Here is a 23,981-nt window from a genome sequence, read left to right as displayed (position 1 = left end):
AATCTAAAATCTAAAATACATTTTGATTTGTTTATTTTTTTGTTACTGTATGTACAAATACATAGCTTACATGATGGTGAATATGCAAGCAATTGATATTTTTGATTTATGGCAATTAACTCGTATGAATGACTTGATCAAAACAGATAAGGTCTTACATTTGAATCGACTAGGGGGTTAAAGTCTTCATGACTGGCTGTATATTGGCAGGCAAAATAAAAAAATCTAAGAACATGTTATCCTAGAGCTTGTTGTGTTTTTACTTGGGAAGAATGAAATGCAACACAGCAAAATAGGGTCGAACATGCTTGATATGACTGTGAAGTCCTAGAGGACATCAGAGGGCAAAATAGAGCAGTTCAAATCAGAACTTCAAGCATGCGAAAAAGAGAATCATTTGACTAGGTAATTTCTACATGATTTGACCAGGTCATTTCTACATGATATTACCAGGTCATTTCTATATGATTTGACCAGGTCATTTCTACATGATTTGACCAGGTCATTTCTACATGATATTACCAGGTCATTTCTACATGATTTGACCAGGTCATTTCTATATGATTTGACCAGGTCATTTCTACATGATATTACCAGGTAATTTCTACATGATATTACCAGGTCATTTCTATATGATTTGACCAGGTCATTTCTACATGATATTACCAGGTCATTTCTATATGATTTGACCAGGTCATTTCTACATGATTTGACTAGGTCATTTCTACATGATTTGACCAGGTCATTTCTACATGATTTGACCAGGTCATTTCTATATGATTTGACCAGGTCATTTCTACGTGACGTGCAGAGATTCGCTAGAACAGAGCACAAATAATCTCAAAGGTAGCTTGTCTGTCTCATAAAATAAGCTTGTATTTAGAATTTGATTCCCAGATATTTCTTCCTAGTATTTTAACTCTATGGTGTTCTTAAGGCTAGGGGGGTTTCGACAACATCAGCTGAAATGGCAGAGCGCGAAATTCAAAAATATGTTTTTGAAATATTTAACTTTCATGCATTCACAAGTGCAATACACCAAATTAAAGCTTAACTTCTTGTTAATCTAGCCATCATGTCCAATTTCAAAAAGGCTTTACAGAGAAAGCACACCATACGATTATGTTAGGTCAGTGCCTAGTCACAGAAAAACATACAGCCATTTTCCAGCCAAAGAGAGGAGTCACAAAATGCAGAAATAGAGATAAAATTAATCACTAACCTTTGATGATCAGATGGCACTCATAGGACTTATTGTTACACAATAAATGTATGTTGTGTCCGATAAAGTTCATATTTTTTTCAAAAAATCTCAGTTTACATTGGCGCATTATGTTCAGTAATGCTGTGCCTCGAAAACATCCGGCGAATTTGCAGAGAGCCACATCAATTTACAGAAATGCTCATCATAAACTTTGATAAAAGATACAAGTGTACATAGAATTAAATATATACGTCTCCTTAATGCAACCGCTGTGTCAGGTTTCAAAAAAGCTTTACGGAAAAAGCACACCATGCAATAATCAGAGACAAAAACAAGCCATACAGATACCCGCCATGTTGTGGAATCAGTAAAAGTCAGAAATAGAGTTATAAATATTTACTTTCATTTGATGATCTTCATCAGAATGCACTCCCAGGAATCTCAGTTCCACAAGACATGTTCGTTTTGTTCGATAAAGTTAATCTTTATGTCCAAATACCTCCTTTTTGTTAGCGCGTTTAGTTCACCAATCGAAATTCACAAGGCAAGTCCAGACAAAAGTCCAGACGAAGAGTCAAAACAGTTCTATTACAGTTCGTAGAAACATTTCAAACGAAGTATAGAATCAATCTTTAGGATGTTTTTAGCATAAATCTTCAATAATGTTCCAAAAGGACAAATCATTTGTCTTTAGAAAGGAAAGGGAACGCAGCTCGCTCTCACGGCCACGCGCGTGACTTAGTTCAAGGCTTTCTGCCAGACCCCTGGTTGAAACAGCTCTTATTCGCTCCCCCTTCATAGTAGAAGCCTGGAACAAGGTTCTAAAGACTGTTGACATCTAGTGGAAGCCATAGGAAATGCAATATGACCCCATTAACATCTGTATATTCGAAATGCAATGACTTGAAAAACTACAAACCTCAGATTTCCCACTTCCTGGATCGGATTTTTCTCAGGTTTTCGCCTGCCGTATGAGTTCTGTTATACTCACAAACAGTTTCAGAAACGTCAGAGTGTTTTCTATCCAAATCTACTTATAATATGCATATATTAGCTTCCGGGCCTGAGTAGCAGGCAGTTTACTGTGGGCATGCTTTTCATCCAAAAGTGAAAATACTGCCCCCTATCCCAAACAGGTTAAATATTGCAAAATATTTTTTTTGTAGTCAGATAACTCAGTAAATGGGCTAATTGCGTAGTCTTGTTACAGGTCGCATGTGATGTATATATAATGAACTGTATATACACATATAAAATATTATTACTCTACAACAGTGTGTACTGTGTGACAGTGCTACCCACCAGTCTCTGCCTGGCTCTCCTGACCGCGGTTGATGAGCAGGTATCTGGGGCTCTCAGGGCAGAAGGGGAGGGCCAGATACTGTAGCAGGGCAGGTATCAGAGACAGGGATAACATCATAGCCCACAGCTCTTTCGTCCCCAGCACTGTTTCAAGACCAGCTACCTAGAAATAACAACACACAGAGAAACAACATCATCTCAAAGCCACCTAGAGTCTAACAACACAACTGTTAACCCTACAGTCTAACAACACTACTGTTAACCCTGCAGTCTAACAACACTACTGTTAACCCTGCCACCTACAGTCTAACAACACTACTGTTAACCCTACAGTCTAACAACACTACTGTTAACCCTACAGTCTAACAACACTACTGTTAACCCTGCCACCTACAGTCTAACAACACTACTGTTAACCCTACAGTCTAACAACACTACTGTTAACCCTACAGTCTAACAACACTACTGTTAACCCTACAGTCTAACAACACTACTGTTAACCCTACAGTCTAACAACACTACTGTTAACCCTACAGTCTAACAACACTACTGTTAACCCTACAGTCTAACAACACTACTGTTAACCCTACAGTCTAACAACACTACTGTTAACCCTACAGTCTAACAACACTACTGTTAACCCTGCCACCTACAGTCTAACAACACTACTGTTAACCCTACAGTCTAACAACACTACTGTTAACCCTACAGTCTAACAACACTACTGTTAACCCTACAGTCTAACAACACTACTGTTAACCCTACAGTCTAACAACACTACTGTTAACCCTACAGTCTAACAACACTACTGTTAACCCTACAGTCTAACAACACTACTGTTAACCCTACAGTCTAACAACACTACTGTTAACCCTACAGTCTAACAACACTACTGTTAACCCTGCAGTCTAACAACACTACTGTTAACCCTACAGTCTAACAACACTACTGTTAACCCTACAGTCTAACAACACTACTGTTAACCCTGCAGTCTAACAACACTACTGTTAACCCTGCAGTCTAACAACACTACTGTTAACCCTGCAGTCTAACAACACTACTGTTAACCCTGCAGTCTAACAACACTACTGTTAACCCTGCAGTCTAACAACACTACTGTTAACCCTACAGTCTAACAACACTACTGTTAACCCTACAGTCTAACAACACTACTGTTAACCCTACAGTCTAACAACACTACTGTTAACCCTGCAGTCTAACAACACTACTGTTAAACCTACAGTCTAACAACACTACTGTTAACCCTACAGTCTAACAACACTACTGTTAACCCTGCCACATACAGTCTAACAACACTACTGTTAACCCTACAGTCTAACAACACTACTGTTAACCCTACAGTCTAACAACACTACTGTTAACCCTACAGTCTAACAACACTACTGTTAACCCTACAGTCTAACAACACTACTGTTAACCCTGCAGTCTAACAACACTACTGTTAACCCTACAGTCTAACAACACTACTGTTAACCCTACAGTCTAACAACACTACTGTTAACCCTGCCACATACAGTCTAACAACACTACTGTTAACCCTACAGTCTAACAACACTACTGTTAACCCTACAGTCTAACAACACTACTGTTAACCCTGTTTCTACTCTTTGCCACTCACCACATCAGCTCCTCATTGTTACATTTGTCCCCCTCTGAAAGTTGTATCATTGCTGCAGCTTCATTTCAGTGAAAGTCATGTTGCTAATCATATCGTGTGAAACAATGTACAGGATCTCTGTCAGGGTGGACAACGTCTATTCTCACCATGCCCAGGAGTATGCCCGTAGCGAAGGACACCTGGTTGAGGGTAGCGAATGCCCCTCTGAGGTTGGTGGGGGAGACTTCCTGGATGTAGAGAGGGTTGAGACTCATCACAAGGCCACAGAACAGACCGAACACCAGCCGGCCAATGATCAGCATCTCAAAGGACTCATTGGCTTTAGAGGCAAACATCAGACAGGCTCCCACCACCGACAGGGCATTCACTATCAGGATGGAGTTACGCCTGAGGAGAGGGAAGAGGGATTCAATCAATCAACCAATCAGTCACTATCAGGATGGAGTTACGCCTGAGGAGAGGGAAGAGGGATTCAATCAATCAACCAATCAGTCAATGAATCGGCCAATCAGTCACTATCAGGATGGAGATACGTCTGAGAAGAGGGAAGAGGGATTCAATCAATCAACCAATCAATCAGGCAATCGATCAATCAATCGAGATAAGTATTTTTCAGAAATTCCAGTTGGAATATTCCTGGAATAAATGAGGGAATAAGCCGGAAATACTGGAATCTGTGGATTTCTGGAACGCCTGCCGAAGCAACACTAGGTAGAACCCACCTGCCGAAGCAACACTAGGTAGAACCCACCTGCCGAAGCAACAGTAGGTAGAATCCACCTGCCGAAGCAACACTAGGTAGAACCCACCTGCCGAAGCAACACTAGGTAGAACCCACCTGCCGAAGCAACACTAGGTAGAACCCACCTGCCGAAGCAACACTAGGTAGAACCCTACCTGCCGAAGCAACACTAGGTAGAACCCACCTGCCGAAGCAACACCAGGTAGAACCCACCTGCCGAAGCAACACTAGGTAGAACACACCTGTCGAAGCAACACTATGTAGAACCCACCTGCCGAAGCAACACTAGGTAGAACCCACCATGACACAATCAGGCAATCGATCAATCAATCGAGATAAGTATTTTTCAGAAATTCCAGTTGGAATATTCCTGGAATAAATGAGGGAATGCCGAAGCAACACTAGGTAGAACCCTACCTGCCGAAGCAACACTAGGTAGAACCCACCTGCCGAAGCAACACCAGGTAGAACCCACCTGCCGAAGCAACACTAGGTAGAACACACCTGTCGAAGCAACACTATGTAGAACCCACCTGCCGAAGCAACACTAGGTAGAACCCACCTGCCGAAGCAACAGTAGGACCCACCTGCCGAAGCAACACTAGGTAGAACCCACCTACCGAAGCAACACTAGGTAGAACCCACCTGCCGAAGCAACACCATGTAGAACCCACCTGCCGAAGCAACACTAGGTAGAACCCACCTGCTGAAGCAACACTAGATAGAACCCACCTGCCAAAGCAACACTAGATAGAACCCACCTGCCAAAGCAACACTAGGTAGAACCCACCTGCCGAAGCAACACCAGTTAGAACCCACCTGCCAAAGCAACACCAGTTAGAACCCACCTGCCGAAGGTGTCAGCAAGACACTTGACCCCCAGTGACCCCAGCAGGGCTCCAAAGTCCTTGATGCTGACGGAGAGGGACCACAGAAAGGTCAGGCTGTGATCTGGCATCGACTGATTATGTCTGGACCACCAGGTGTGGTTGAAGAACTCCTCGATGATCTGAGCAAGAGATGTCATAAGTGAAAACGGAAACAAATTGATTTGTCACATGCTTTGTAAACAACCGATGTAGACTAATAGTGAAATTCTTAAGTCTGTGCCCTTCCCAAGCATGCAGAGAGAAAAATATAATCAAAATTTACAACGTAGGTGCACACAGGTCGAAAAAAACATTTGAGGTGACAACGGCGGGGCTCGTTGGCAATAAATTAGTTTAAAACAATTTTGAAATCAAAGCTTACCCTGAGTTCCAGTGTTGTGTTGGATAGTCATAGCCAGCTAGCTAACATAGCTTCCCTCTGTTTGAGAAAAAAATGACGAAATGTCTCTCTCTGTGTGTACAGTACGTATATGGAAGAGGGTGAGAACCATGAGCCTCCTAGGTTTTCTATTGAAGTCAATGGAGCCAGAGGAGGACGGAAACTAGCTGTCCTCCGGCTACACCATCGTGCTACGCTACAGAGTCCTGTTGAGGCTACTGTAGACCTGCATTGCAAAAGAGTATGTTTTAATCTGTGAATATATTTAGTCTAGTTTTATCTAAAAAGGACAACTTTTTAAGTGCATCCCTTCCTCCTCTGAGGAGCCACCAATGCTATATACACGGGGTACCAGTACCGAGTCGATGTCCAGGGGTACCAGTACCGAGTCGATGTCCAGGGGTACCAGTACTGAGTCGATATCCAGGATTACCAGTACCGAGTCGATATCCAGGGGTACCAGTACGGAGTCGATGTCCAGGGGTACCAGTACGGAGTCGATATCCAGGGGTACCAGTACGGAGTCGATATCCAGGGGTACCAGTACCGAGTCGATGTCCAGGGGTACCAGTACCGAGTCGATGTCCAGGGGTACCAGTACGGAGTCGATGTCCAGGGGTACGAGTACCGAGTCGATGTCCAGGGGTACCAGTACCGAGTTGATATCCAGGGGTACGAGTACCAAGTCGATGTCCAGGGGTACCAGTACCGAGTCGATGTCCAGGGGTACCAGAACCAAGTCGATATCCAGGGGTACCAGTACCGAGTCGATGTCCAGGGGTACCAGTACCGAGTCGATGTCCAGGGGTACCAGTACTGAGTCGATGTCCAGGGGTACCAGAACCGAGTCGATGTCCAGGGGTACGAGATAACTAAGGTAGATGCGTACATATAGGTAGTGACTAGGCAACAGGAAAGATGATAAACAGTAGCAGCCGGGTATGTAATGAGTGAAAAGAGTTCAAAAAGAGTAAATGCAGATAGTCCAGGTAGCTATTGGTCCAGGTAGCTATTGGTCCATGGAAGCTATTAGTCCAGGAAGCTATTGGTCCAGGTAGCTATTGGTCCAGGTAGCTATTGGTCCAGGAAGCTATTAGTCCAGGAAGCTATTGGTCCAGGTAGCTATTGGTCCAGGTAGCTATTGGTCCAGGTAGCTATTGGTCCAGGTAGCTATTGGTCCATGTAGCTATTGGTCAGGGTAGCTATTAGTCCAGGTAGCTATTAGTCCAGGTAGCTATTGGTCCAGGTAGCTATTGGTCCAGGTAGCTATTGGTTAACTCTTTATCAGTCAGTCCAGGTAGCTATTGGTCCAGATAGCTATTGGTCCAGGTAGCTATTGGTCCAGGTAGCTAGCGGTCTTATGGCTTGGTGGTGGAAGTTGTCAGGGTCCTGCTGGTTCTAGACTCTGTGCATCGGTACCGCTTGCCGTGCGGTAGCAGAGAGAACAGTGCATGACTTGAGTGGGACAATTTTTAGGGCCTTCCTCTGACACCGCCTGGTATAGAAGTCTTGGAAGGCAGCTCAGCAGTGATGTACTGGGCTGTACGCACTACCCTCTGTAGCGCCTTTCTGTCAGATGCCGAGCAGTTACCATACCAAGCAGTGATGTACTGGGCTGTACACACTACCCTCTGTAGCGCCTTTCTGTCAGATGCCGAGCAGTTACCATACCAAGCGGTGATGCAGCCAGTCATTATGATCTCGGTGGTGCAGCTGTTGAATGTTTTGAGTTTCCGAGGGCCCCAAGCCAAGTCTTTTTCAGCCTTCCAGAAGAGGAAGTGCTGTTGTTGTGCCTTCTTCACAACTTTCTTGGTGTTTGGAGGACCATGTTACTTCCTTAGTGATGTGGACACCAAGCAACTTGAAGCTCTTGACCCGCTTCACTACAGCCCCCATCAATGTGGATCGGGGAACTCTCGGCCCTCCGTTTCCTGTATTCTTACAATCAGCTCCTTTGTCTTGCTGATGTTGAGGAAGAGATTGTTTTCCTGGCACCACACTGCCAGGTCTCTGACCTCCTCCCCTATAAGCTGTTTCATCGTCATCGGTGATCAGGCCTACCACCAATGTGTCGTCAGCAAACCTAATGATGGTGTTGGAGTCGTGCGTGGCCACGCAACCGTAAACAATTAAGTAAGCCTTGTCTGAGCCAGAACGACCCATAGGGCAGGAGCCTCTCTCCTGATTCTGTAGTGTGAGGCAGTCAGCACAGCCCAGAGGACAGGAGCCTCTCTCCTGATTCTGTAGTGTGAGGCAGTCAGAACGGCCCAGAGGGCAGGAGCCTCTCCTGATTCTGTAGTGTGAGACAGTCAGAACGGCCCAGAGGGCAGGAGCCTCTCCTGATTCTGTAGTGTGAGGCAGTCAGAACGGCCCAGAGGGCAGGAGCCTCTCCTGATTCTGTAGTGTGAGGCAGTCAGAACGGCCCAGAGGGCAGGAGCCTCTCCTGATTCTGTGGTGTGAGGCAGCCAGAACGGCCCAGAGGGCAGGAGCCTTTCCTGATTCTGTAGAGTGAGGCAGTCAGATTGGACCAGAGGGCAGGAGCCTCTCCTGATTCTGTAGTGTGAGGCAGTCAGAACGGCCCAGAGGGCAGGAGCCTCTCCTGATTCTGTAGTGTGAGGCAGTCAGAACGGCCCAGAGGGCAGGAGCCTCTCCTGATTCTGTAGTGTGAGGCAGTCAGAATGGCCCATAGGGCAGGGGCCTCTCCTGATTCTGTAGTGTGAGGCATCTTGATGTATAAGTACACCATATGTCAGGACCCAGTTACGAACCCGGGTCTCCGGAGTGAGAAACAGTCACTTAACCAACTGAGCCACGAATAGTCCAAAAAGCCTCAAAAGATACTCAAAAACAAACAAACAAGAACAAAAAACAGAATTCCACAAGAGAGTCCACCGGGATCAACAAGAGTTCACAGAGTACTAGGGCTGGGTGCTAACATACAAACACAGAGCAAAGAACAGAGGAAAACAAAGGGTTTAAATACAATCAGGGGAAACGAGGCACAGGTGCAAATAATAATGGGGATCAAGGGAAAACAAAAGGTCAAAAGGCACAATGGGGGCATCTAGTGACCAAAAACCGGAACAACCCTGGCCAAATCCTGAAAGAATCCCCCCCTAGGAACGGCTCCTGACGTTCCTACCAGCTCTCTCAGGGTGGAGGGCCCTGAACTGACGAATGAGGTCAGGGTCCAGTATGTCTTTGGCAGGAACCCAGGAGCGCTCCTTGGCACCGTAGCCTTCCCAGTCCACCAGATACTGCCAGGACCGCTGCCCCCGGCGAGAATCCAGTATCCGATGGACGGTATAAGCCGGCTGGCCTCCAATGACACGAGGCGGAGGGGGAGGTCTGTCTGCCGGGACAAGGGGAGAAAAAACAACAGGTTTTAATAAGGAAATGTGAAACGTGGGATTAATCTTAAGGGATCTGGGTAAGTGTAGGCGATAAGAAACTGGGTTAACTCTCCTGGCAACCTTAAAGGGACCGATGTATTTTTGGGACAGCTTGCGAGACTCCACCCGTAGTGGTAAGTCTCTTGTGGAGAGCCAGACTCTCTGGCCGGTGCGCAGGGTAGGCCCGGAACGGCGACGTCTGTTGGCTTGTTGTTGATACCTCTGTGAGGAACGCATAAGATTAAGACGGGTCTTCCTCCACATAAACCGACAGCGTCTGACGAACTTCAAGGCTGAAGGCACTCTGACTTCTGCCTCCTGGTCCGGGAACAATGGAGGGGCATAGCCAAACTGACACTCGTGCGGGGACATACCAGTGGAGGAGGAGCGCAAGGTGTTGTGCGCGTATTCGGCCCAAACAATGAAGGACGACCATGTGGACGGGTTGTTACGAGTCATACATCAGAGGGTGGTTTCCAGCTCTTGATTCATCCTCTCAGTTTGGCCGTTGGACTCCGGATGGTATCCTGAAGATAGACTGGCAGAAGCCCCCATGAGTTGGCAGAAGGCCTTCCAAAACCTAGAGGCGAACTGGGGACCTCTGTCAGAAACCATATCTTGAGGAATGCCGAAGACTCGGAACACATGATTAATTACCAACTCAGCCGTTTCCTTGGCAGAAGGTAACTTAGTCAGAGGGACGAACCTGGCCGCCTTTGACAACCTGTCGCTAATGCCTAGGATAGTAGTATTGCCATGGGATGGAGGAAGGCCAGTAATAAAGTCCAACGAGATATGGGACCAGGGTCTGTGGGGAACAGGTAAAGGGTGAAGGAGTCCTTGCGGGCAGAGGTGAGAAGATTTGCCCTGGCAGCACACGGGGCAGGCATTGACGAAAGTGACAATTTCTTCTCTTATGGTAGGCCACCAGAACTTACGCTGGATGAACTCCAAGGTGTGACCTACGCCCGGGTGACAGGTGAGGCGAGAGGAGTGCCCCCACAGAAGGACCTGAGTCCTCACTGCCTTGGGGACAAACAACCGATTGGCAGGACCTCCTTTCGGGTCCGGTTCAATAGCTTGAGCTCGTCTCACGGTATCCTCAACTTGCCACGAGATCGGAGCCACGATCTTAGCAGCAGGAAGGACAGGCATGTCCGTGTCATCTCGAATGGCAGGAGCATAGACTCGGGACAGGGCATCCGGTTTGAGGTTCTTCGACCCGGGCCGATAGGTGAGGATAAACTGGAATCGATTGAAGAAAAGAGACCATCTAGCTTGTCTAGAGTTCAACCGCTTCGCCTGCTGGATATACTCCAGATTTTTGTGGTCCGTAAGCACTTGAAACGGGTGAGAAGCCCCCTCGAGCCAGTGTCTCCATTCTTTCAATGCCATCTTAACCGCTAGGAGTTCACGATCCCCCACATCGTAGTTCCTCTCAGCCGGGGTAAGCCGGTGTGAGAAGAAAGCGCACGGATGAAGCTTCTTGTCTTCACCCCTCTGAGACAGGACACCTCCAACACCAACCTCTGAGGCGTCTACCTCCACCACAAACGGTTCATCCGTAGTCGGTAGTATCAGGATGGGAGCAGAGAGGACGTGCTGCTTGAGTCCTTGGAAGGCGGTCTCAGCTTCTCTTCCCCACAAAAACCTTGCATTGCCACCCTTGGTTAAAGCTGAGAGAGGGGCTGCCACCAAGCTAAAGTTTTTGATGAACTTGCGGTAAAAGTTAATGAAGCCCAGGAAACGCTGAACTTCCTTAACGGATTTGGGGGTGGGCCAATCCGCTACCGCCCCTACCTTCCTGGGGTCCATTTGGACTCGACCGGGTTCCACTACAAATCCCAGGAATTGTACTCGGGATGAATGGAATTCACATTTCTCCGGCTTAACGTACAGATGGCTGTCTAGGAGGCGTTTGAGTACTTGTCTGACATGCTTAGTGTGTTCTTGAAGAGAGCTCGAAAAGATGAGGATGTCATCCAAGTAAACGAACACAAATATGTTAAGCATATCCCTAAGCACATCGTTTATGAGCGCTTGGAACACTGCTGGGGCGTTGGTCAGGCCGAAGGGCATTACCAAGTATTCATAGTGACCAGTAGGCGTGTTGAAAGCGGTCTTCCACTCGTCACCAGGTCTGATCCGCACAAGATGGTATGCGTTCCGCAGGTCAAGCTTAGTGAAAACAACTGCTTCCTGGAGCAGCTCGAAGGCTGTGGCCATAAGGGGTAGCGGGTAACGGTTACGGACGGTTATGGCATTGAGTCCCCGGTAGTCGATGCAAGGACGTAATCCACCGTCTTTCTTGGCTACAAAGAAAAACCCTGCTCCCGCCGGGGAGGTGGATGGACGCATGAGGCCTGCTTCCAGAGCGTCCTTGATGTAGGTATCCATAGCAGCTCGTTCGGGTGGAGATCGGGAAAAGATCCGACCACTGGGGGGGCAAGTGCCCGGAAACAGTTCGATGGGGCAATCATAAGGTCTATGGGGTGGTAGCATGGTGTCCCTCTGTTTGCTAAATAACAGTTTGAGGTCATGGTAACACTCGGGAACTCGGGTCAGGTCGATGGATTCTAAAGATTCTGGAGTAGAACTCGGGGAATTCGGGAAAATACAAGTAGCTTGGCATGTAGGACCCCACTGCTTGATAGTGCCCACAGACCAGTCGATGTGAGGGTTATGGCTGTGAAGCCAGGGGTATCCAAGGACGAGAGGGAACTCGGAACAGGAGATCAAATGAAAGTTCATCAATTCCTGGTGTTGTGAAACTGAAAGTCGCAAGGAGGTAGTGACATGAGTGACAAGTCCAGATCCCAAAGGGCTTCCATCCAATGTAGTAACCCTCATGGGGTCACTTAGAGGTTCAGAGGGAACGCCATTCTCCTTCGCCCAGACACCATCCATGAAGTTACCTGCGGCTCCAGAGTCTACCAAGGCTTGAAGGTGAAGCTTGTGGTTGTCCCAGGAAAGGGTGACTGGAATGAGCAGACGGGAGTTGGACGGATGGGAGGAGGTTATATTTCCCGTTACAGTTCCCCCCGGTCTGTACGGGACAGAGCGTTTCCCTGGAGCCCGGGACACGTGGAACGGAAATGGCCCGGTTTGCCGCAATATAGACAGCGTCGCTCCCTCATCCGGCGGTCTCTCTCAGCCTGGGAGATGCGTCCAATCTGCATGGGTTCCGGTGGAGCCAGCGAGGATAAAGGTGGGGACTCGGAGCTGGGACTGATAGGGGCTAGAGGTCTACGGTTGAGTTCTCTCTCTCTCAGACGCTGGTCAATGCGTGAGGCCGACTTGATCAGGGACTCGAGATTGTCCGGTGGTTCCCGAGTGGCCAGTTCATCTTGGATAGTGTCGGAAAGGCCTTTCAGAAAGCACACAGTGAGCGCCTCGTTGTTCCAGCCACTCGCTGCTGCCACCGTGCGGAACTGGATGGCATAGTCCGTCACGCTGCGCCGACCTTGGTGGAGAGTCAGGAGCTGTTTGGCTGAGTCAAGACCACTGGTTGGGCCTTGAAACACTCGTTTGAATTCCTCAGCAAAGGCAGAGTAGCTGGCACAGCAGGAACTATGGGCATCCCACACAGCAGTAGCCCAGGCCAGGGCTTTTTCCGACAGCAGGGTGATGATATATGTGATATTAGACCGGTCGGTGGGGAACAACGAGGGTTGCAGCTCGAAGGAGAGAGAACATTGGGTGAGAAACCCTTTACAAGCACTTGGATCACCTGAGAACCATTGGGGAGGTGGAAGACGAGGTTCAGCCAGAGGGTTAGCTGCCATGGGTACGTGAATCTGAGGTACTGGGACGGGAACTGTTGCCGGGGTAAGTCGATCAGATATCTGCTTTATGGAAGTCAGCATCTCCGACAGAAGATGAGAATGTCTAGCCATTAAGGCCTCTTGCTGAACCAGGGCGGCTTCGTGGCGTTGGACAGTCTCCTGGTGGTGGGACAGCATGGCAACAAGGTCCTGGGAACTGGCTGCCTCTGGGTTCATTTTTGGCTCTGTGTTTCTGTCAGGACCCGGTTACGAACCCGGGTCTCCGGAGTGAGAAACAGTCACTTAACCAACTGAGCCACGAATAGTCCAAAAAGCGTCAAAAGATACTCAAAAACAAACAAACAAGAACAAAAAACAGAATTCCACAAGAGAGTCCACCGGGATCAACAAGAGTTCACAGAGTACTAGGGCTGGGTGCTAACATACAAACACAGAGCAAAGAACAGAGGAAAACAAAGGGTTTAAATACAATCAGGGGAAACGAGGCACAGGTGCAAATAATAATGGGGATCAAGGGAAAACAAAAGGTCAAAAGGCACAATGGGGGCATCTAGTGACCAAAAACCGGAACAACCCTGGCCAAATCCTGACACCATAGAGATCCTATTAAACTAAAGTTCTAATATGTAATTCTTTGAAGTGGACAGGGCACTAGTCAGAGAAAATGACTTATTATAAACCTTATTATTAGACAATATAAAGGCTCATATATGCTTATAACAAGTTATGAGGCCATTAAAGCATTATAGAATAGATGTTAGCAGCTCTCCAGGTCTACCTTATAATAATAATAATAATAACAATAATAACAACAATAATAATAACAATAATAACAATAATGTATAATAATTCTGTATTAAACTTGATGACATAATCTCAAAGTGCTCGTAAAGCAAAAATAAATAACAAGAATTCATTGTTGAAGAAATATAGGCTACAACAGTGGCTAGATCAAGTCTGTTTGAGTTGTTGAAGCGTCCAGCAGATGGACAGCCGTGGTGATGAGAGGATCGGGAAGCTACCGTGCCTTCAGAAATTATTCATACCCCTTGATTTATTCCCCATTTTGTTGTGTTACAGCCGGAATTCAAAATGGATTAAATATATGTTTCTCTCACCCATATACACACAATACCCCAATAGTGTCAAAGTGAAAACACGTTTTTAGAAATGTTTGCAAATGTATTAAAAATGAAATGCAGAAATATCTCATTTAAGTATTCACACCTCTGTGTCAATACCTTATAGAAGCATCTTTGGCAGAGATTACAGCTGTGAGTCTTTCTGGGTGAGTCTCTAAGAGTGATTACAGCTGTGAGTCTTTCTGGGTAATTCTCTAAGAGCTTTCCACACCTGGATTGTGCAACATTTGCCCATTATTCTTTTCTAAAATTCTTCAAACTGGTTGTTGATCGTTGCTAGACAACCATTGTTGATCGTTGCTAGACAACCATTGTTGATCGTTGTTAGACAACCATTGTTGATAGTTGTTAGACAACCATTGTTGATCGTTGTTAGACAACCATTGTTGATCGTTGTTAGACAACCATTGTTGATCGTTGCTAGACAACCATTGTTGATCGTTGCTAGACAACCATTGTTGATCATTGCTAGACAACCATTGTTGATCGTTGCTAGACAACCATTGTTGATCGTTGCTAGACAACCATTGTTGATCGTTGTTAGACAACCATTGTTGATCGTTGTTAGACAACCATTTTCAGGTCTTGCCATAGATTTTCAAGCATAATTAACTCAAAATGTGTAACTAGGCCACTCAGGAACATTCACTGTCTTCTTGGTCAGCAACTCCAGTGTAGATTTGGCCTTGTGTTTTAGGTTATTGTCCTGCAAAAAAGTGAATTCTTCTCCCAGTGTCTGGTGGAAAACACCTTTTCCTCGTCCGTCTGTATCTTTGTTGTGACTGGATGTATTGATACACCATCCAAAGTGTAATCAATAACTTCACCAATCCTGAAAAGGGATATTCAATGTCTGTTTTTTATTATTTTTACCCATCTACCAATAGGTGCCCTTCTATGCGAGGCCTTGGAAAACCTCCCTGGTCTTTGCGGTTGAATCTGTGTTTGAAATTCACTGCTCAACTGAGATTAGTGGGGTACAGAGACGAGGTAGTTATTCAAAAAGTCATGCTAAACACATGTTGAAGACTGTCAGCAGCTCACACAGAGTGAGTCCATGCAAATGATTTTGTGACTTGTTAAGCTAAATTTGACTCCTGATCTTAATTTAGGCTTGCCATTACAAAGAGGTTGAATACTTATTGACCGAATACATTTCAGATTCAGTTTGAATTAATTAAGAAAATCAAATCAAAATTAAAACATAATTCCACGTTGACATTATGGGGTATTATGGGTAGGACAGTGACGCAAAATCTAAATTTAATACATTTTAAATTCAGGCTGTAAGACACAAAACGTGGAAAAAGTCAAGGGATGTGAATATTTTCTGAAGATTGTCAGTGGAGGTGGGAAATGGTGGCAGACAGACAGACAGACAGACAGACAGACAGACAGACAGACAGACAGACAGACAGACAGACAGACAGACAGACAGACAGACAGACAGACAGACAGGCAGGCAGGCAGACAGGCAGGCAGGCAGGCAGGCAGACAGGCAGACAGACAGACAGACAGGCAGACAGACAGGCAGACAGACAGGCAGACAGACAGACAGACAGACAGACAGACAGACAGACAGACAGACAGACAGACAGACAGACAGACAGACAGACAGGACCACAGACAGACAGGCAGGCAGACAGGCAGGTAGGCAGACAGGTAGGTAGGCAGACAGGCAGTTAGACAGGACCACAGACAGGCAGGCAGGCAGGCAGACAGGTAGATAGGACCACAGACAGACAGGCAGGCAGACAGGCAGGTAGACAGACAGGTAGGTAGGCAGACAGGCAGACAGGCAGGCAGGCAGACAGACAGGCAGGCAGGCAGGCAGACAGGCAGGCAGACAGGCAGGCAGACAGGCAGGTAGGCAGACAGGTAGGTAGGCAGACAGGCAGGTAGACAGGACCACAGACAGGCAGGCAGACAGACAGGCAGGCAGACAGGCAGGCAGCAGGCAGACAGGCAGGCAGACAGGACCACAGACAGGCAGGCAGACAGACAGGCAGGCAGGCAGGCAGACAGGCAGGCAGACAGGACCACAGACAGACAGGCAGGCAGACAGGACCACAGACAGACAGGCAGGTAGACAGGCAGGTAGGCAGACAGGTAGGTAGGCAGACAGGCAGTTAGACAGGACCACAGACAGGCAAGCAGGCAGACAGGTAGACAGGAACACAGACAGACAGGCAGGCAGACAGGCAGGTAGACAGACAGGTAGGTAGGCAGACAGGCAGACAGGCAGGCAGACAGACAGACAGGCAGGCAGGCAGGCAGGCAGGCAGGCAAGCAGGCAGGCAGGCAGACAGGCAGGCAGGCAGGCAGGCAGGCAGACAGACAGGCAGGCAGGCAAGCAGGCAGGCAGGCAGGCAGGCAGCAGGCAGGCAGGCAGGCAGGCAGGCAGGCAGGCAGGCAGGCAGGCAGGCAGACAGACAGACAGACAGACAGGCAGGCAAGCAGGCAGGCAGGCAGGCAGGCAGGCAGGCAGGCAGGCAGGCAGGCAGGCAGGCAGGCAGGCAGCAGGCAGCAGGCAGGCAGGCAGGCAGGCAGGCAGGCAGGCAGGCAGGCAGGCAGGCAGGCAGGCAGCAGGCAGGCAGGCAGACAGGCAGGCAGGCAGGCAGGCAAGCAGGCAGCAGGCAGCAGGCAGGTTAGCTATCTCCACATCATCAGGGCATCTCCCCCCGTCTCTTCTCTGTATTGGGAGTCTTGTGATGAAGTTTGAGCTCCCCACAGAGTACAGCTCATTTCTTATTTCAGAAGTATCCTCCTGAGCCAACGAAAAAACTCTGAATGCATAGCCTCCTCTTGGGTCAACGTTGGTGAAAAACTCTCTATAAGTGTTATTAAAATGAAAACACACTTGCTAGCTACCATTTGCTAGTCTGTTGACAGCGCTAGATTTTCATCAAATTACGGACAGGAATCCAATGAATGACATCAAATCATTATCGGCACTCATTTAGCTATTTGAACATTTAAAAGTTTATTAAAAAATATTGACGTAAAAACGTAGGCGCCATGGCAACTATAGGCTATTTACACAGAGAAAGACGTTAAAATTCTGCTCAACGCCATGCCACTCCACGTAAATAAAGAGGTGTATAGCAGATAGTGTTGCACCTGGCAACTCTAGTGTAGACTGATTAAAATTACTTACAGATGTCCCTGAACACTTTAATCATTACACGCAGAGAGGGAGGGAGAGAGGGAGAGAGAGAGAGGGAGGGAGGGAGGGAGAGAGAGAGAGAGAGAGAGAGAGAGAGAGAGAGAGAGAGAGAGAGGGAGTGGGAGGGAGGGAGAGAGAGAGAGAGAGAGAAAGAGACAGAGAGAGGGAGGGAGAGAGAGAGAGAGAGAGAGAGAGAGAGAGAGAGAGAGAGAGAGAGAGAGAGAGAGAGAGAGAGAGAGAGAGAGAGACAGAGAGAGAGAGAGAGAGAGAGAGAGAGAGATGTCTGAATTGCATCAGCCCAATCACACCATCCTCCTATATGTCAGATGGATTTCATTATAAGTACCTGTGTGCCAACAGTAAACCATCCAACCCTGCTTGCCTAGGAGTAAGACTGCCTGGGCCTGAATAGGAAAGTTGCATGGGATTGTCAAGTTTATTCAGTGTTTTATAGAAGCTGTGAGATGTTTGCATGCGGCTAGATGGGATGCAGGTACTACCTGGCTTCCCAGTGCTCTACCCACCCTCGCGTCATCCTGCTACCCACTCGGAGCTCACCATGGCTCTGCCCTTCCCACCCTCCCTGCCTGGTTCTCACCCTGGTTCTGCCCTTCCCACCCTCCCTGCCTGGTTCTCACCCTGGTTCTGCCCTTCCCACCCTCCCTGCCTGGCTCTCACCCTGGTTCTGCCCTTCCCACCCTCCCTGCCTGGCTCTCACCCTGGTTCTGCCCTCCCCACCCTCCCTGCCTGGCTCTCACCCTGGTTCTGCCCTCCCCACCCTCCCTGCCTGGCTCTCACCCTGGTTCTGCCCTTCCCACCCTCCCTGCCTGGCTCTCACCCTGGTTCTGCCCTCCCCACCCTCCCTGCCTGGCTCTCACCCTGGTTCTGCCCTCCCCACCCTCCCTGCCTGGCTCTCACCCTGGTTCTGCCCTTCCCACCCTCCCTGCCTGGCTCTCACCCTGGTTCTGCCCTCCCCACCCTCCCTGCCTGGCTCTCACCCTGGTTCTGCCCTTCCCACCCTCCCTGCCTGGCTCTCACCCTGGTTCTGCCCTCCCCACCCTCCCTGCCTGGCTCTCACCCTGGTTCTGCCCTTCCCACCCTCCCTGCCTGGCTCTCACCCTGGTTCTGCCCTTCCCACCCTCCCTGCCTGGCTCTCACCCTGGTTCTGCCCTCCCCACCCTCCCTGCCTGGCTCTCACCCTGGTTCTGCCCTCCCCACCCTCCCTGCCTGGCTCTCACCCTGGTTCTGCCCTTCCCACCCTCCCTGCCTGGCTCTCACCCTGGTTCTGCCCTCCCCACCCTCCCTGCCTGGCTCTCACCCTGGTTCTGCCCTCCCCACCCTCCCTGCCTGGTTCTCACCATGGCTCTGCCCTTCCCACCCTCCCTGCCTGGCTCTCACCCTGGTTCTGCCCTCCCCACCCTCCCTGCCTGGCTCTCACCCTGGTTCTGCCCTCCCCACCCTCCCTGCCTGGCTCTCACCCTGGTTCTGCCCTTCCCACCCTCCCTGCATGGCTCTCACCCTGGTTCTGCCCTCCCCACCCTCCCTGCCTGGCTCTCACCCTGGTTCTGCCCTCCCCACCCTCCCTGCCTGGCTCTCACCCTGGTTCTGCCCTCCCCACCCTCCCTGCCTGGTTCTCACCATGGCTCTGCCCTTCCCACCCTCCCTGCCTGGCTCTCACCCTGGTTCTGCCCTCCCCACCCTCCCTGCCTGGCTCTCACCCTGGTTCTGCCCTCCCCACCCTCCCTGGCTGGCTCTCACCCTGGTTCTGCCCTCCCCACCCTCCCTGCCTGGCTCTCACCCTTGCTGGGGCGTTGACATTGCCTGTGTGGTAGCCGATCTGGAGGGAGCCGAACACAGCTGCCAGGATGGAAGTCAGGAGCGTGGCGGTCATTTGGCTCTGGTCAGGACCCAGTTAGTCAGGGAGAGAACACACAGGGGTTAAAGATCAAGGGTCAGTTCACACACTGACCAATTACCTTGGGCCTAGCCATTGCACATGACCTCTTGTCCCACACACTGACCAATCACCTTGGGCCTAGTCATGGCACATGACCTCTAGTCCAAAGTAATTATCATTAACTGTACTGTCTCTCACATACATACTACCATATTCTGTAATCTATAACTAAATAACCAAACACACTAATCCTGTTTTCAATCACATGATTTTCAAAAGCAGTGAACTAACCTCCTTGGAAGCCATTAGGTTGTGTGAGATGTGATGTCACTCCCTGAGGAAAGAAGATGTAGCCTTTGTTTCTTATCTGGGAGTCAACACTGAGTTGGCACTTAGAAGTCAACACTGAGTTGGCACTTAGAAGTCAACACTGAGTTGGATTTTAGAAGTCAACACTGAGTTGGTACTCAGAAGTCAGAAGTACCCTAGAAGTCAACACTGAGTTGGCACTTAGAAGTCAACACTGAGTTGGATTTTAGAAGTCAACACTGAGTTGGTACTTAGAAGTCAACACTGAGTTGGCACTTAGAAGTCAACACTGAGTTGGATTTTAGAAGTCAACACTGAGTTGGCACTTAGAAGTCAACACTGAGTTGGATTTTAGAAGTCAACACTGAGTTGGCACTTAGAAGTCAACACTGAGTTGGTACTTAGAAGTCAACACTGAGTTGGATTTTAGAAGTCAACACTGAGTTGGCACTTAGAAGTCAGAAGTACCCTAGAAGTCAACACTGAGTTGGCACTTAGAAGTCAACACTGAGTTGGATTTTAGAAGTCAACACTGAGTTGGTACTTAGAAGTCAACACTGAGTTGGCACTTAGAAGTCAACACTGAGTTGGATTTTAGAAGTCAACACTGAGTTGGTACTTAGAAGTCAACACTGAGTTGGCACTTAGAAGTCAACACTGAGTTGGATTTTAGAAGTCAACACTGAGTTGGTACTTAGAAGTCAACACTGAGTTGGCACTTAGAAGTCAACACTGAGTTGGATTTTAGAAGTCAACACTGAGTTGGTACTTAGAAGTCAACACTGAGTTGGTACTTAGAAGTCAACACTGAGTTGGATTTTAGAAGTCAACACTGAGTTGGCACTTAGAAGTCAGAAGTACCCTAGAAGTCAACACTGAGTTGGTACTTAGAAGTCAACACTGAGTTGGATTTTAGAAGTCAACACCGGGTTTGTTACTTAGAAGTCAACACTGAGTTGGTACTTAGAAGTCAACACTGAGTTGGCACTTAGAAGTCAACACTGAGTTGGCACTTAGAAGTCAACACTGAGTTGGCACTTAGGGTGAAGTTGCCCCAAGATGCTGATCGGTCAGTTTAGTATTTTCTACTAATAGTTAAGGTTAGGATTGGGGGAGGGAAACTTCACTAATGGTAAAGGTTAGAATTGTAGGAGAGGAAACTTCACCCTGGAGCACAAATTTGCATGTACACTGAGTGTACAAAACATTAAGAACAACTTCCTAATATTGAGTTGCTCCCCCTTTTGCCCTCAAAACAGCCTCAATTCATCAGGGACATGGACTCTACAAGGTGTCGAAAGTGTTCCACAGGGGTGCTGGCCCATGTTGACTCCAATGCTTCACGCAGTTGTGTCAAGTTGTCTGGATGTGTTTTGGGAGGTGGACCATTCTTGATAAACACGGGAAACTGTTGAGTGTGAAAAACTCAGCAGCGTTGCAGTTCTTGACAGAAACAGTGTGCCTAGCACCTACTACCCTACCCCCGTTCAAAGACACTTCAATCTTTTATCTTGCCCGTTCACCCTATAAATGGCACACATACACAATCCATGTCTCAATTGTCTTCCCACTGATGAAAGTGAATTTAACAAGTGACATCAGTAAGGAATCATAGCTTTCACCCGAATTCACCTGGTCAGTCTATGTCATGGAAAGAGCAGGTGTTCCTAATGTTTTTGTCCAGTCAGTGTACGTTATAAGAAGTTCCAACAAGGAAATCACACTGGACAGCCATGTGTTAAGTCACAGGGTTGGCAGGAGAATGGTTAATAACACTGATCTGACAGAGGAACCCTTATCATGACGGGCTGGCCGTTCATCAGGTGGTAATATGGATAAAACAAATCACATTGATAGATCGTATCATTTACACTACCGGATCAGTGGAAATTGGCTGGTAGATTTGACATCCGGTACTATTGCCAGACAGCCTACAATAAAAACACAATTACACATAATATCAGAAACGGATTTTGCTATACTGAATTTTCTTCTATTCTTGGTGCCAAAGTAATTTCATGATCACAAAAATCTGATTATTTTTGTTGTTGGTGTTTCTACAATCAGATATTTAAGTAATGCAAAGGCTACAATCTACAGTATATCGTCTTCTGTCGCAGGCTTCACGAAGTGAGCGAAGGCTACAATCTACAGTATATCGTCTTCTGTCGCAGGCTTCACGAAGTGAGCGAAGGCTGCAGTCTACAGTATATCGTCTTCTGTCGCAGGCTTCACGAAGTGAGCGAAGGCTGCAGTCTACAGTATATCGTCTTCTGTCGCAGGCTTCATGAAGTGAGCAAAGGCTGCAGTCTACATGGAATAAGTATTGTCAAGCTCTCCAGCTGGATCTTTGTGACACAGAACCTTAACTAACGTCCCGTAACCTCCCGAAAAGAGTCTTACCTGAGCCGTGCGATGACCTGGGCTTCTTTCCCTTCCTAGAAGCCTATAATTGATGATACGATCAGTAGTATTCAGTTATTAGTCCTTGCTGTTCTCACTTCTCCTGTGAATGTCCTGTGTTTGTCCTCTCTTCATCCCTCGCCTCCTTCTGCAGTAGCAGAAGGTCTTCTGCCCCCCCCTGTTACCCACAACCCCCCTGCTACCTCACCAACGGTGTGGGATGAACTTGTCCCTGAACAATGATCTTGGGTCAGCTTTGCATACTCCTCACTAATGGTTAAGGTTAGGATTGATCGAAGGGATGCTGATCCTAGATCTGTACTTAGGGAAAACATAGCCCATGAGAACAGTGATGAAGTCACATCCAGCTGGTGAATTTGGGGAAGGCCTGAGAGAATGGTACAATGGCAGAGCTGGGCCTCCAGTGGTCAGAGGGAACAAGCAGAGCCCCCCTCCCACCCCGGCCACCCTGGCTGGGACACTGGGTATACAGTACGTAGAGGAAATGTACCACATTGTACTTGTTTCACCCTGGCTGATCTGTCCATTGCTAAACGAACAACACAACATTCAGAGTATCTACAAAAGGAAATCAGGCATGGTTAGGAGAAACAATCATTTTGTAATGTCGAGTGCCACGACACATTAGCTTAGTAAAGTAAGACCACACAGAAGGTTTAACATGGGATTATTGGTGTTCAATGCACTGATCAGCTTCATCCCGGAGGACTAAGAGCCCCACCCAGCCATCACACATAGGCGGAACTATTTCCAGGCACGAGGGTTTTAATTGACTACCATGAGCTGGAATGGCGGGAACATCCTTCAGGGATTATCAGAATGTGATTTAGCTACATACACCTGTCCATATCAGGGAGTGAAAAGATGGTGATTTTGGGGTGGCAGGGTACTCTAGTGGTTAGAGTGTTGGACTAGTAACCGAAAGGTTGCAAGTTCAAATCCCCGAGCTGACAAGGTACAAATCTGTTGTTCTGCCCCTGAACGGGTAGTTAAAACACTGTTCCTAGGCCGTCATTGAAAATAAGAATTTGTTCTTAACTGACTTGCATAGTTAAATAAATAAAATACAAATATTTTTTTTTAACCTACACACACCTGTCCAGAGCCATATCAGTGAGAGATTTACCTACACACACCTGTCCAGAGCCATATCAGTGAGATATTTACCTACACACACCTGTCCAGAGCCATATCAGTGAGATATTTACCTACACACACATGTCCAGAACCATATCAGTGAGATATTTACCTACACACACATGTCCAGAACCATATCAGGGAGAGAAGAGTGCACTGTGGTTCGCTGGTCACGTTTACAGACAGAATGACTCGACCGCCGGTGAACTGATCCTATGGTAACCCTCATGAAGACAGATTAGCTCTCGAAACATTCTCCAACCCTGTTCTTGGAGCGCTACCGTCCTGTAGGTTTACACCAGAGCTGCCCAAACTATTTCCTGGAGAGAACCCGTCCTGTAGGTTTACACCAGAGCTACCCAAACCAGAACCCGGAGACCTACTGTCCTGTAGGTTTACACCAGAGCTGCCCAAACCAGTTCCTGGAAAGCATGCAAAAAGATCTAAGCATATATGGGAATTCCTTCAAGAATGTTGGAAAAGCATTCCAGGTGAAGCTGGTTGAGAGAATGCCAAGAGTGTGCAAAGCTGTCATCAAGGCAAAGGGTGGCTATTTGAAGCATCTCAAATATA

At 47.8% G+C, this 23,981-nt stretch overlaps 1 protein-coding gene across 1 annotated transcript in view; it reads right to left on the bottom strand.

The window, feature by feature from the left end:
- The window catches only part of LOC124002272 (solute carrier family 2, facilitated glucose transporter member 1), a 37,682-nt gene extending 17,838 nt beyond the window's left edge, over positions 1 to 19,844 (bottom strand). The window contains exons 1-5 of the mRNA XM_046309647.1: positions 19,830 to 19,844; positions 19,440 to 19,538; positions 5,736 to 5,896; positions 4,292 to 4,532; positions 2,507 to 2,669 (exon numbers count right to left, since the gene is read on the bottom strand). Coding sequence (XP_046165603.1) covers positions 2,507 to 2,669; positions 4,292 to 4,532; positions 5,736 to 5,896; positions 19,440 to 19,538; positions 19,830 to 19,844 — 679 coding nt within the window. The remainder of the gene's footprint in view (positions 1 to 2,506; positions 2,670 to 4,291; positions 4,533 to 5,735; positions 5,897 to 19,439; positions 19,539 to 19,829) is intronic.
- Between the last annotated feature and the right edge of the window lie 4,137 nt (positions 19,845 to 23,981).

This window comes from Oncorhynchus gorbuscha, linkage group LG17 (genome assembly GCF_021184085.1).
Source record: "Oncorhynchus gorbuscha isolate QuinsamMale2020 ecotype Even-year linkage group LG17, OgorEven_v1.0, whole genome shotgun sequence".
Classification (NCBI taxonomy): Eukaryota; Metazoa; Chordata; class Actinopteri; order Salmoniformes; family Salmonidae; genus Oncorhynchus; species Oncorhynchus gorbuscha.
Note: the sequence above shows the minus strand (reverse complement) of the source record. Positions and strands in the feature narration are given on the sequence as shown.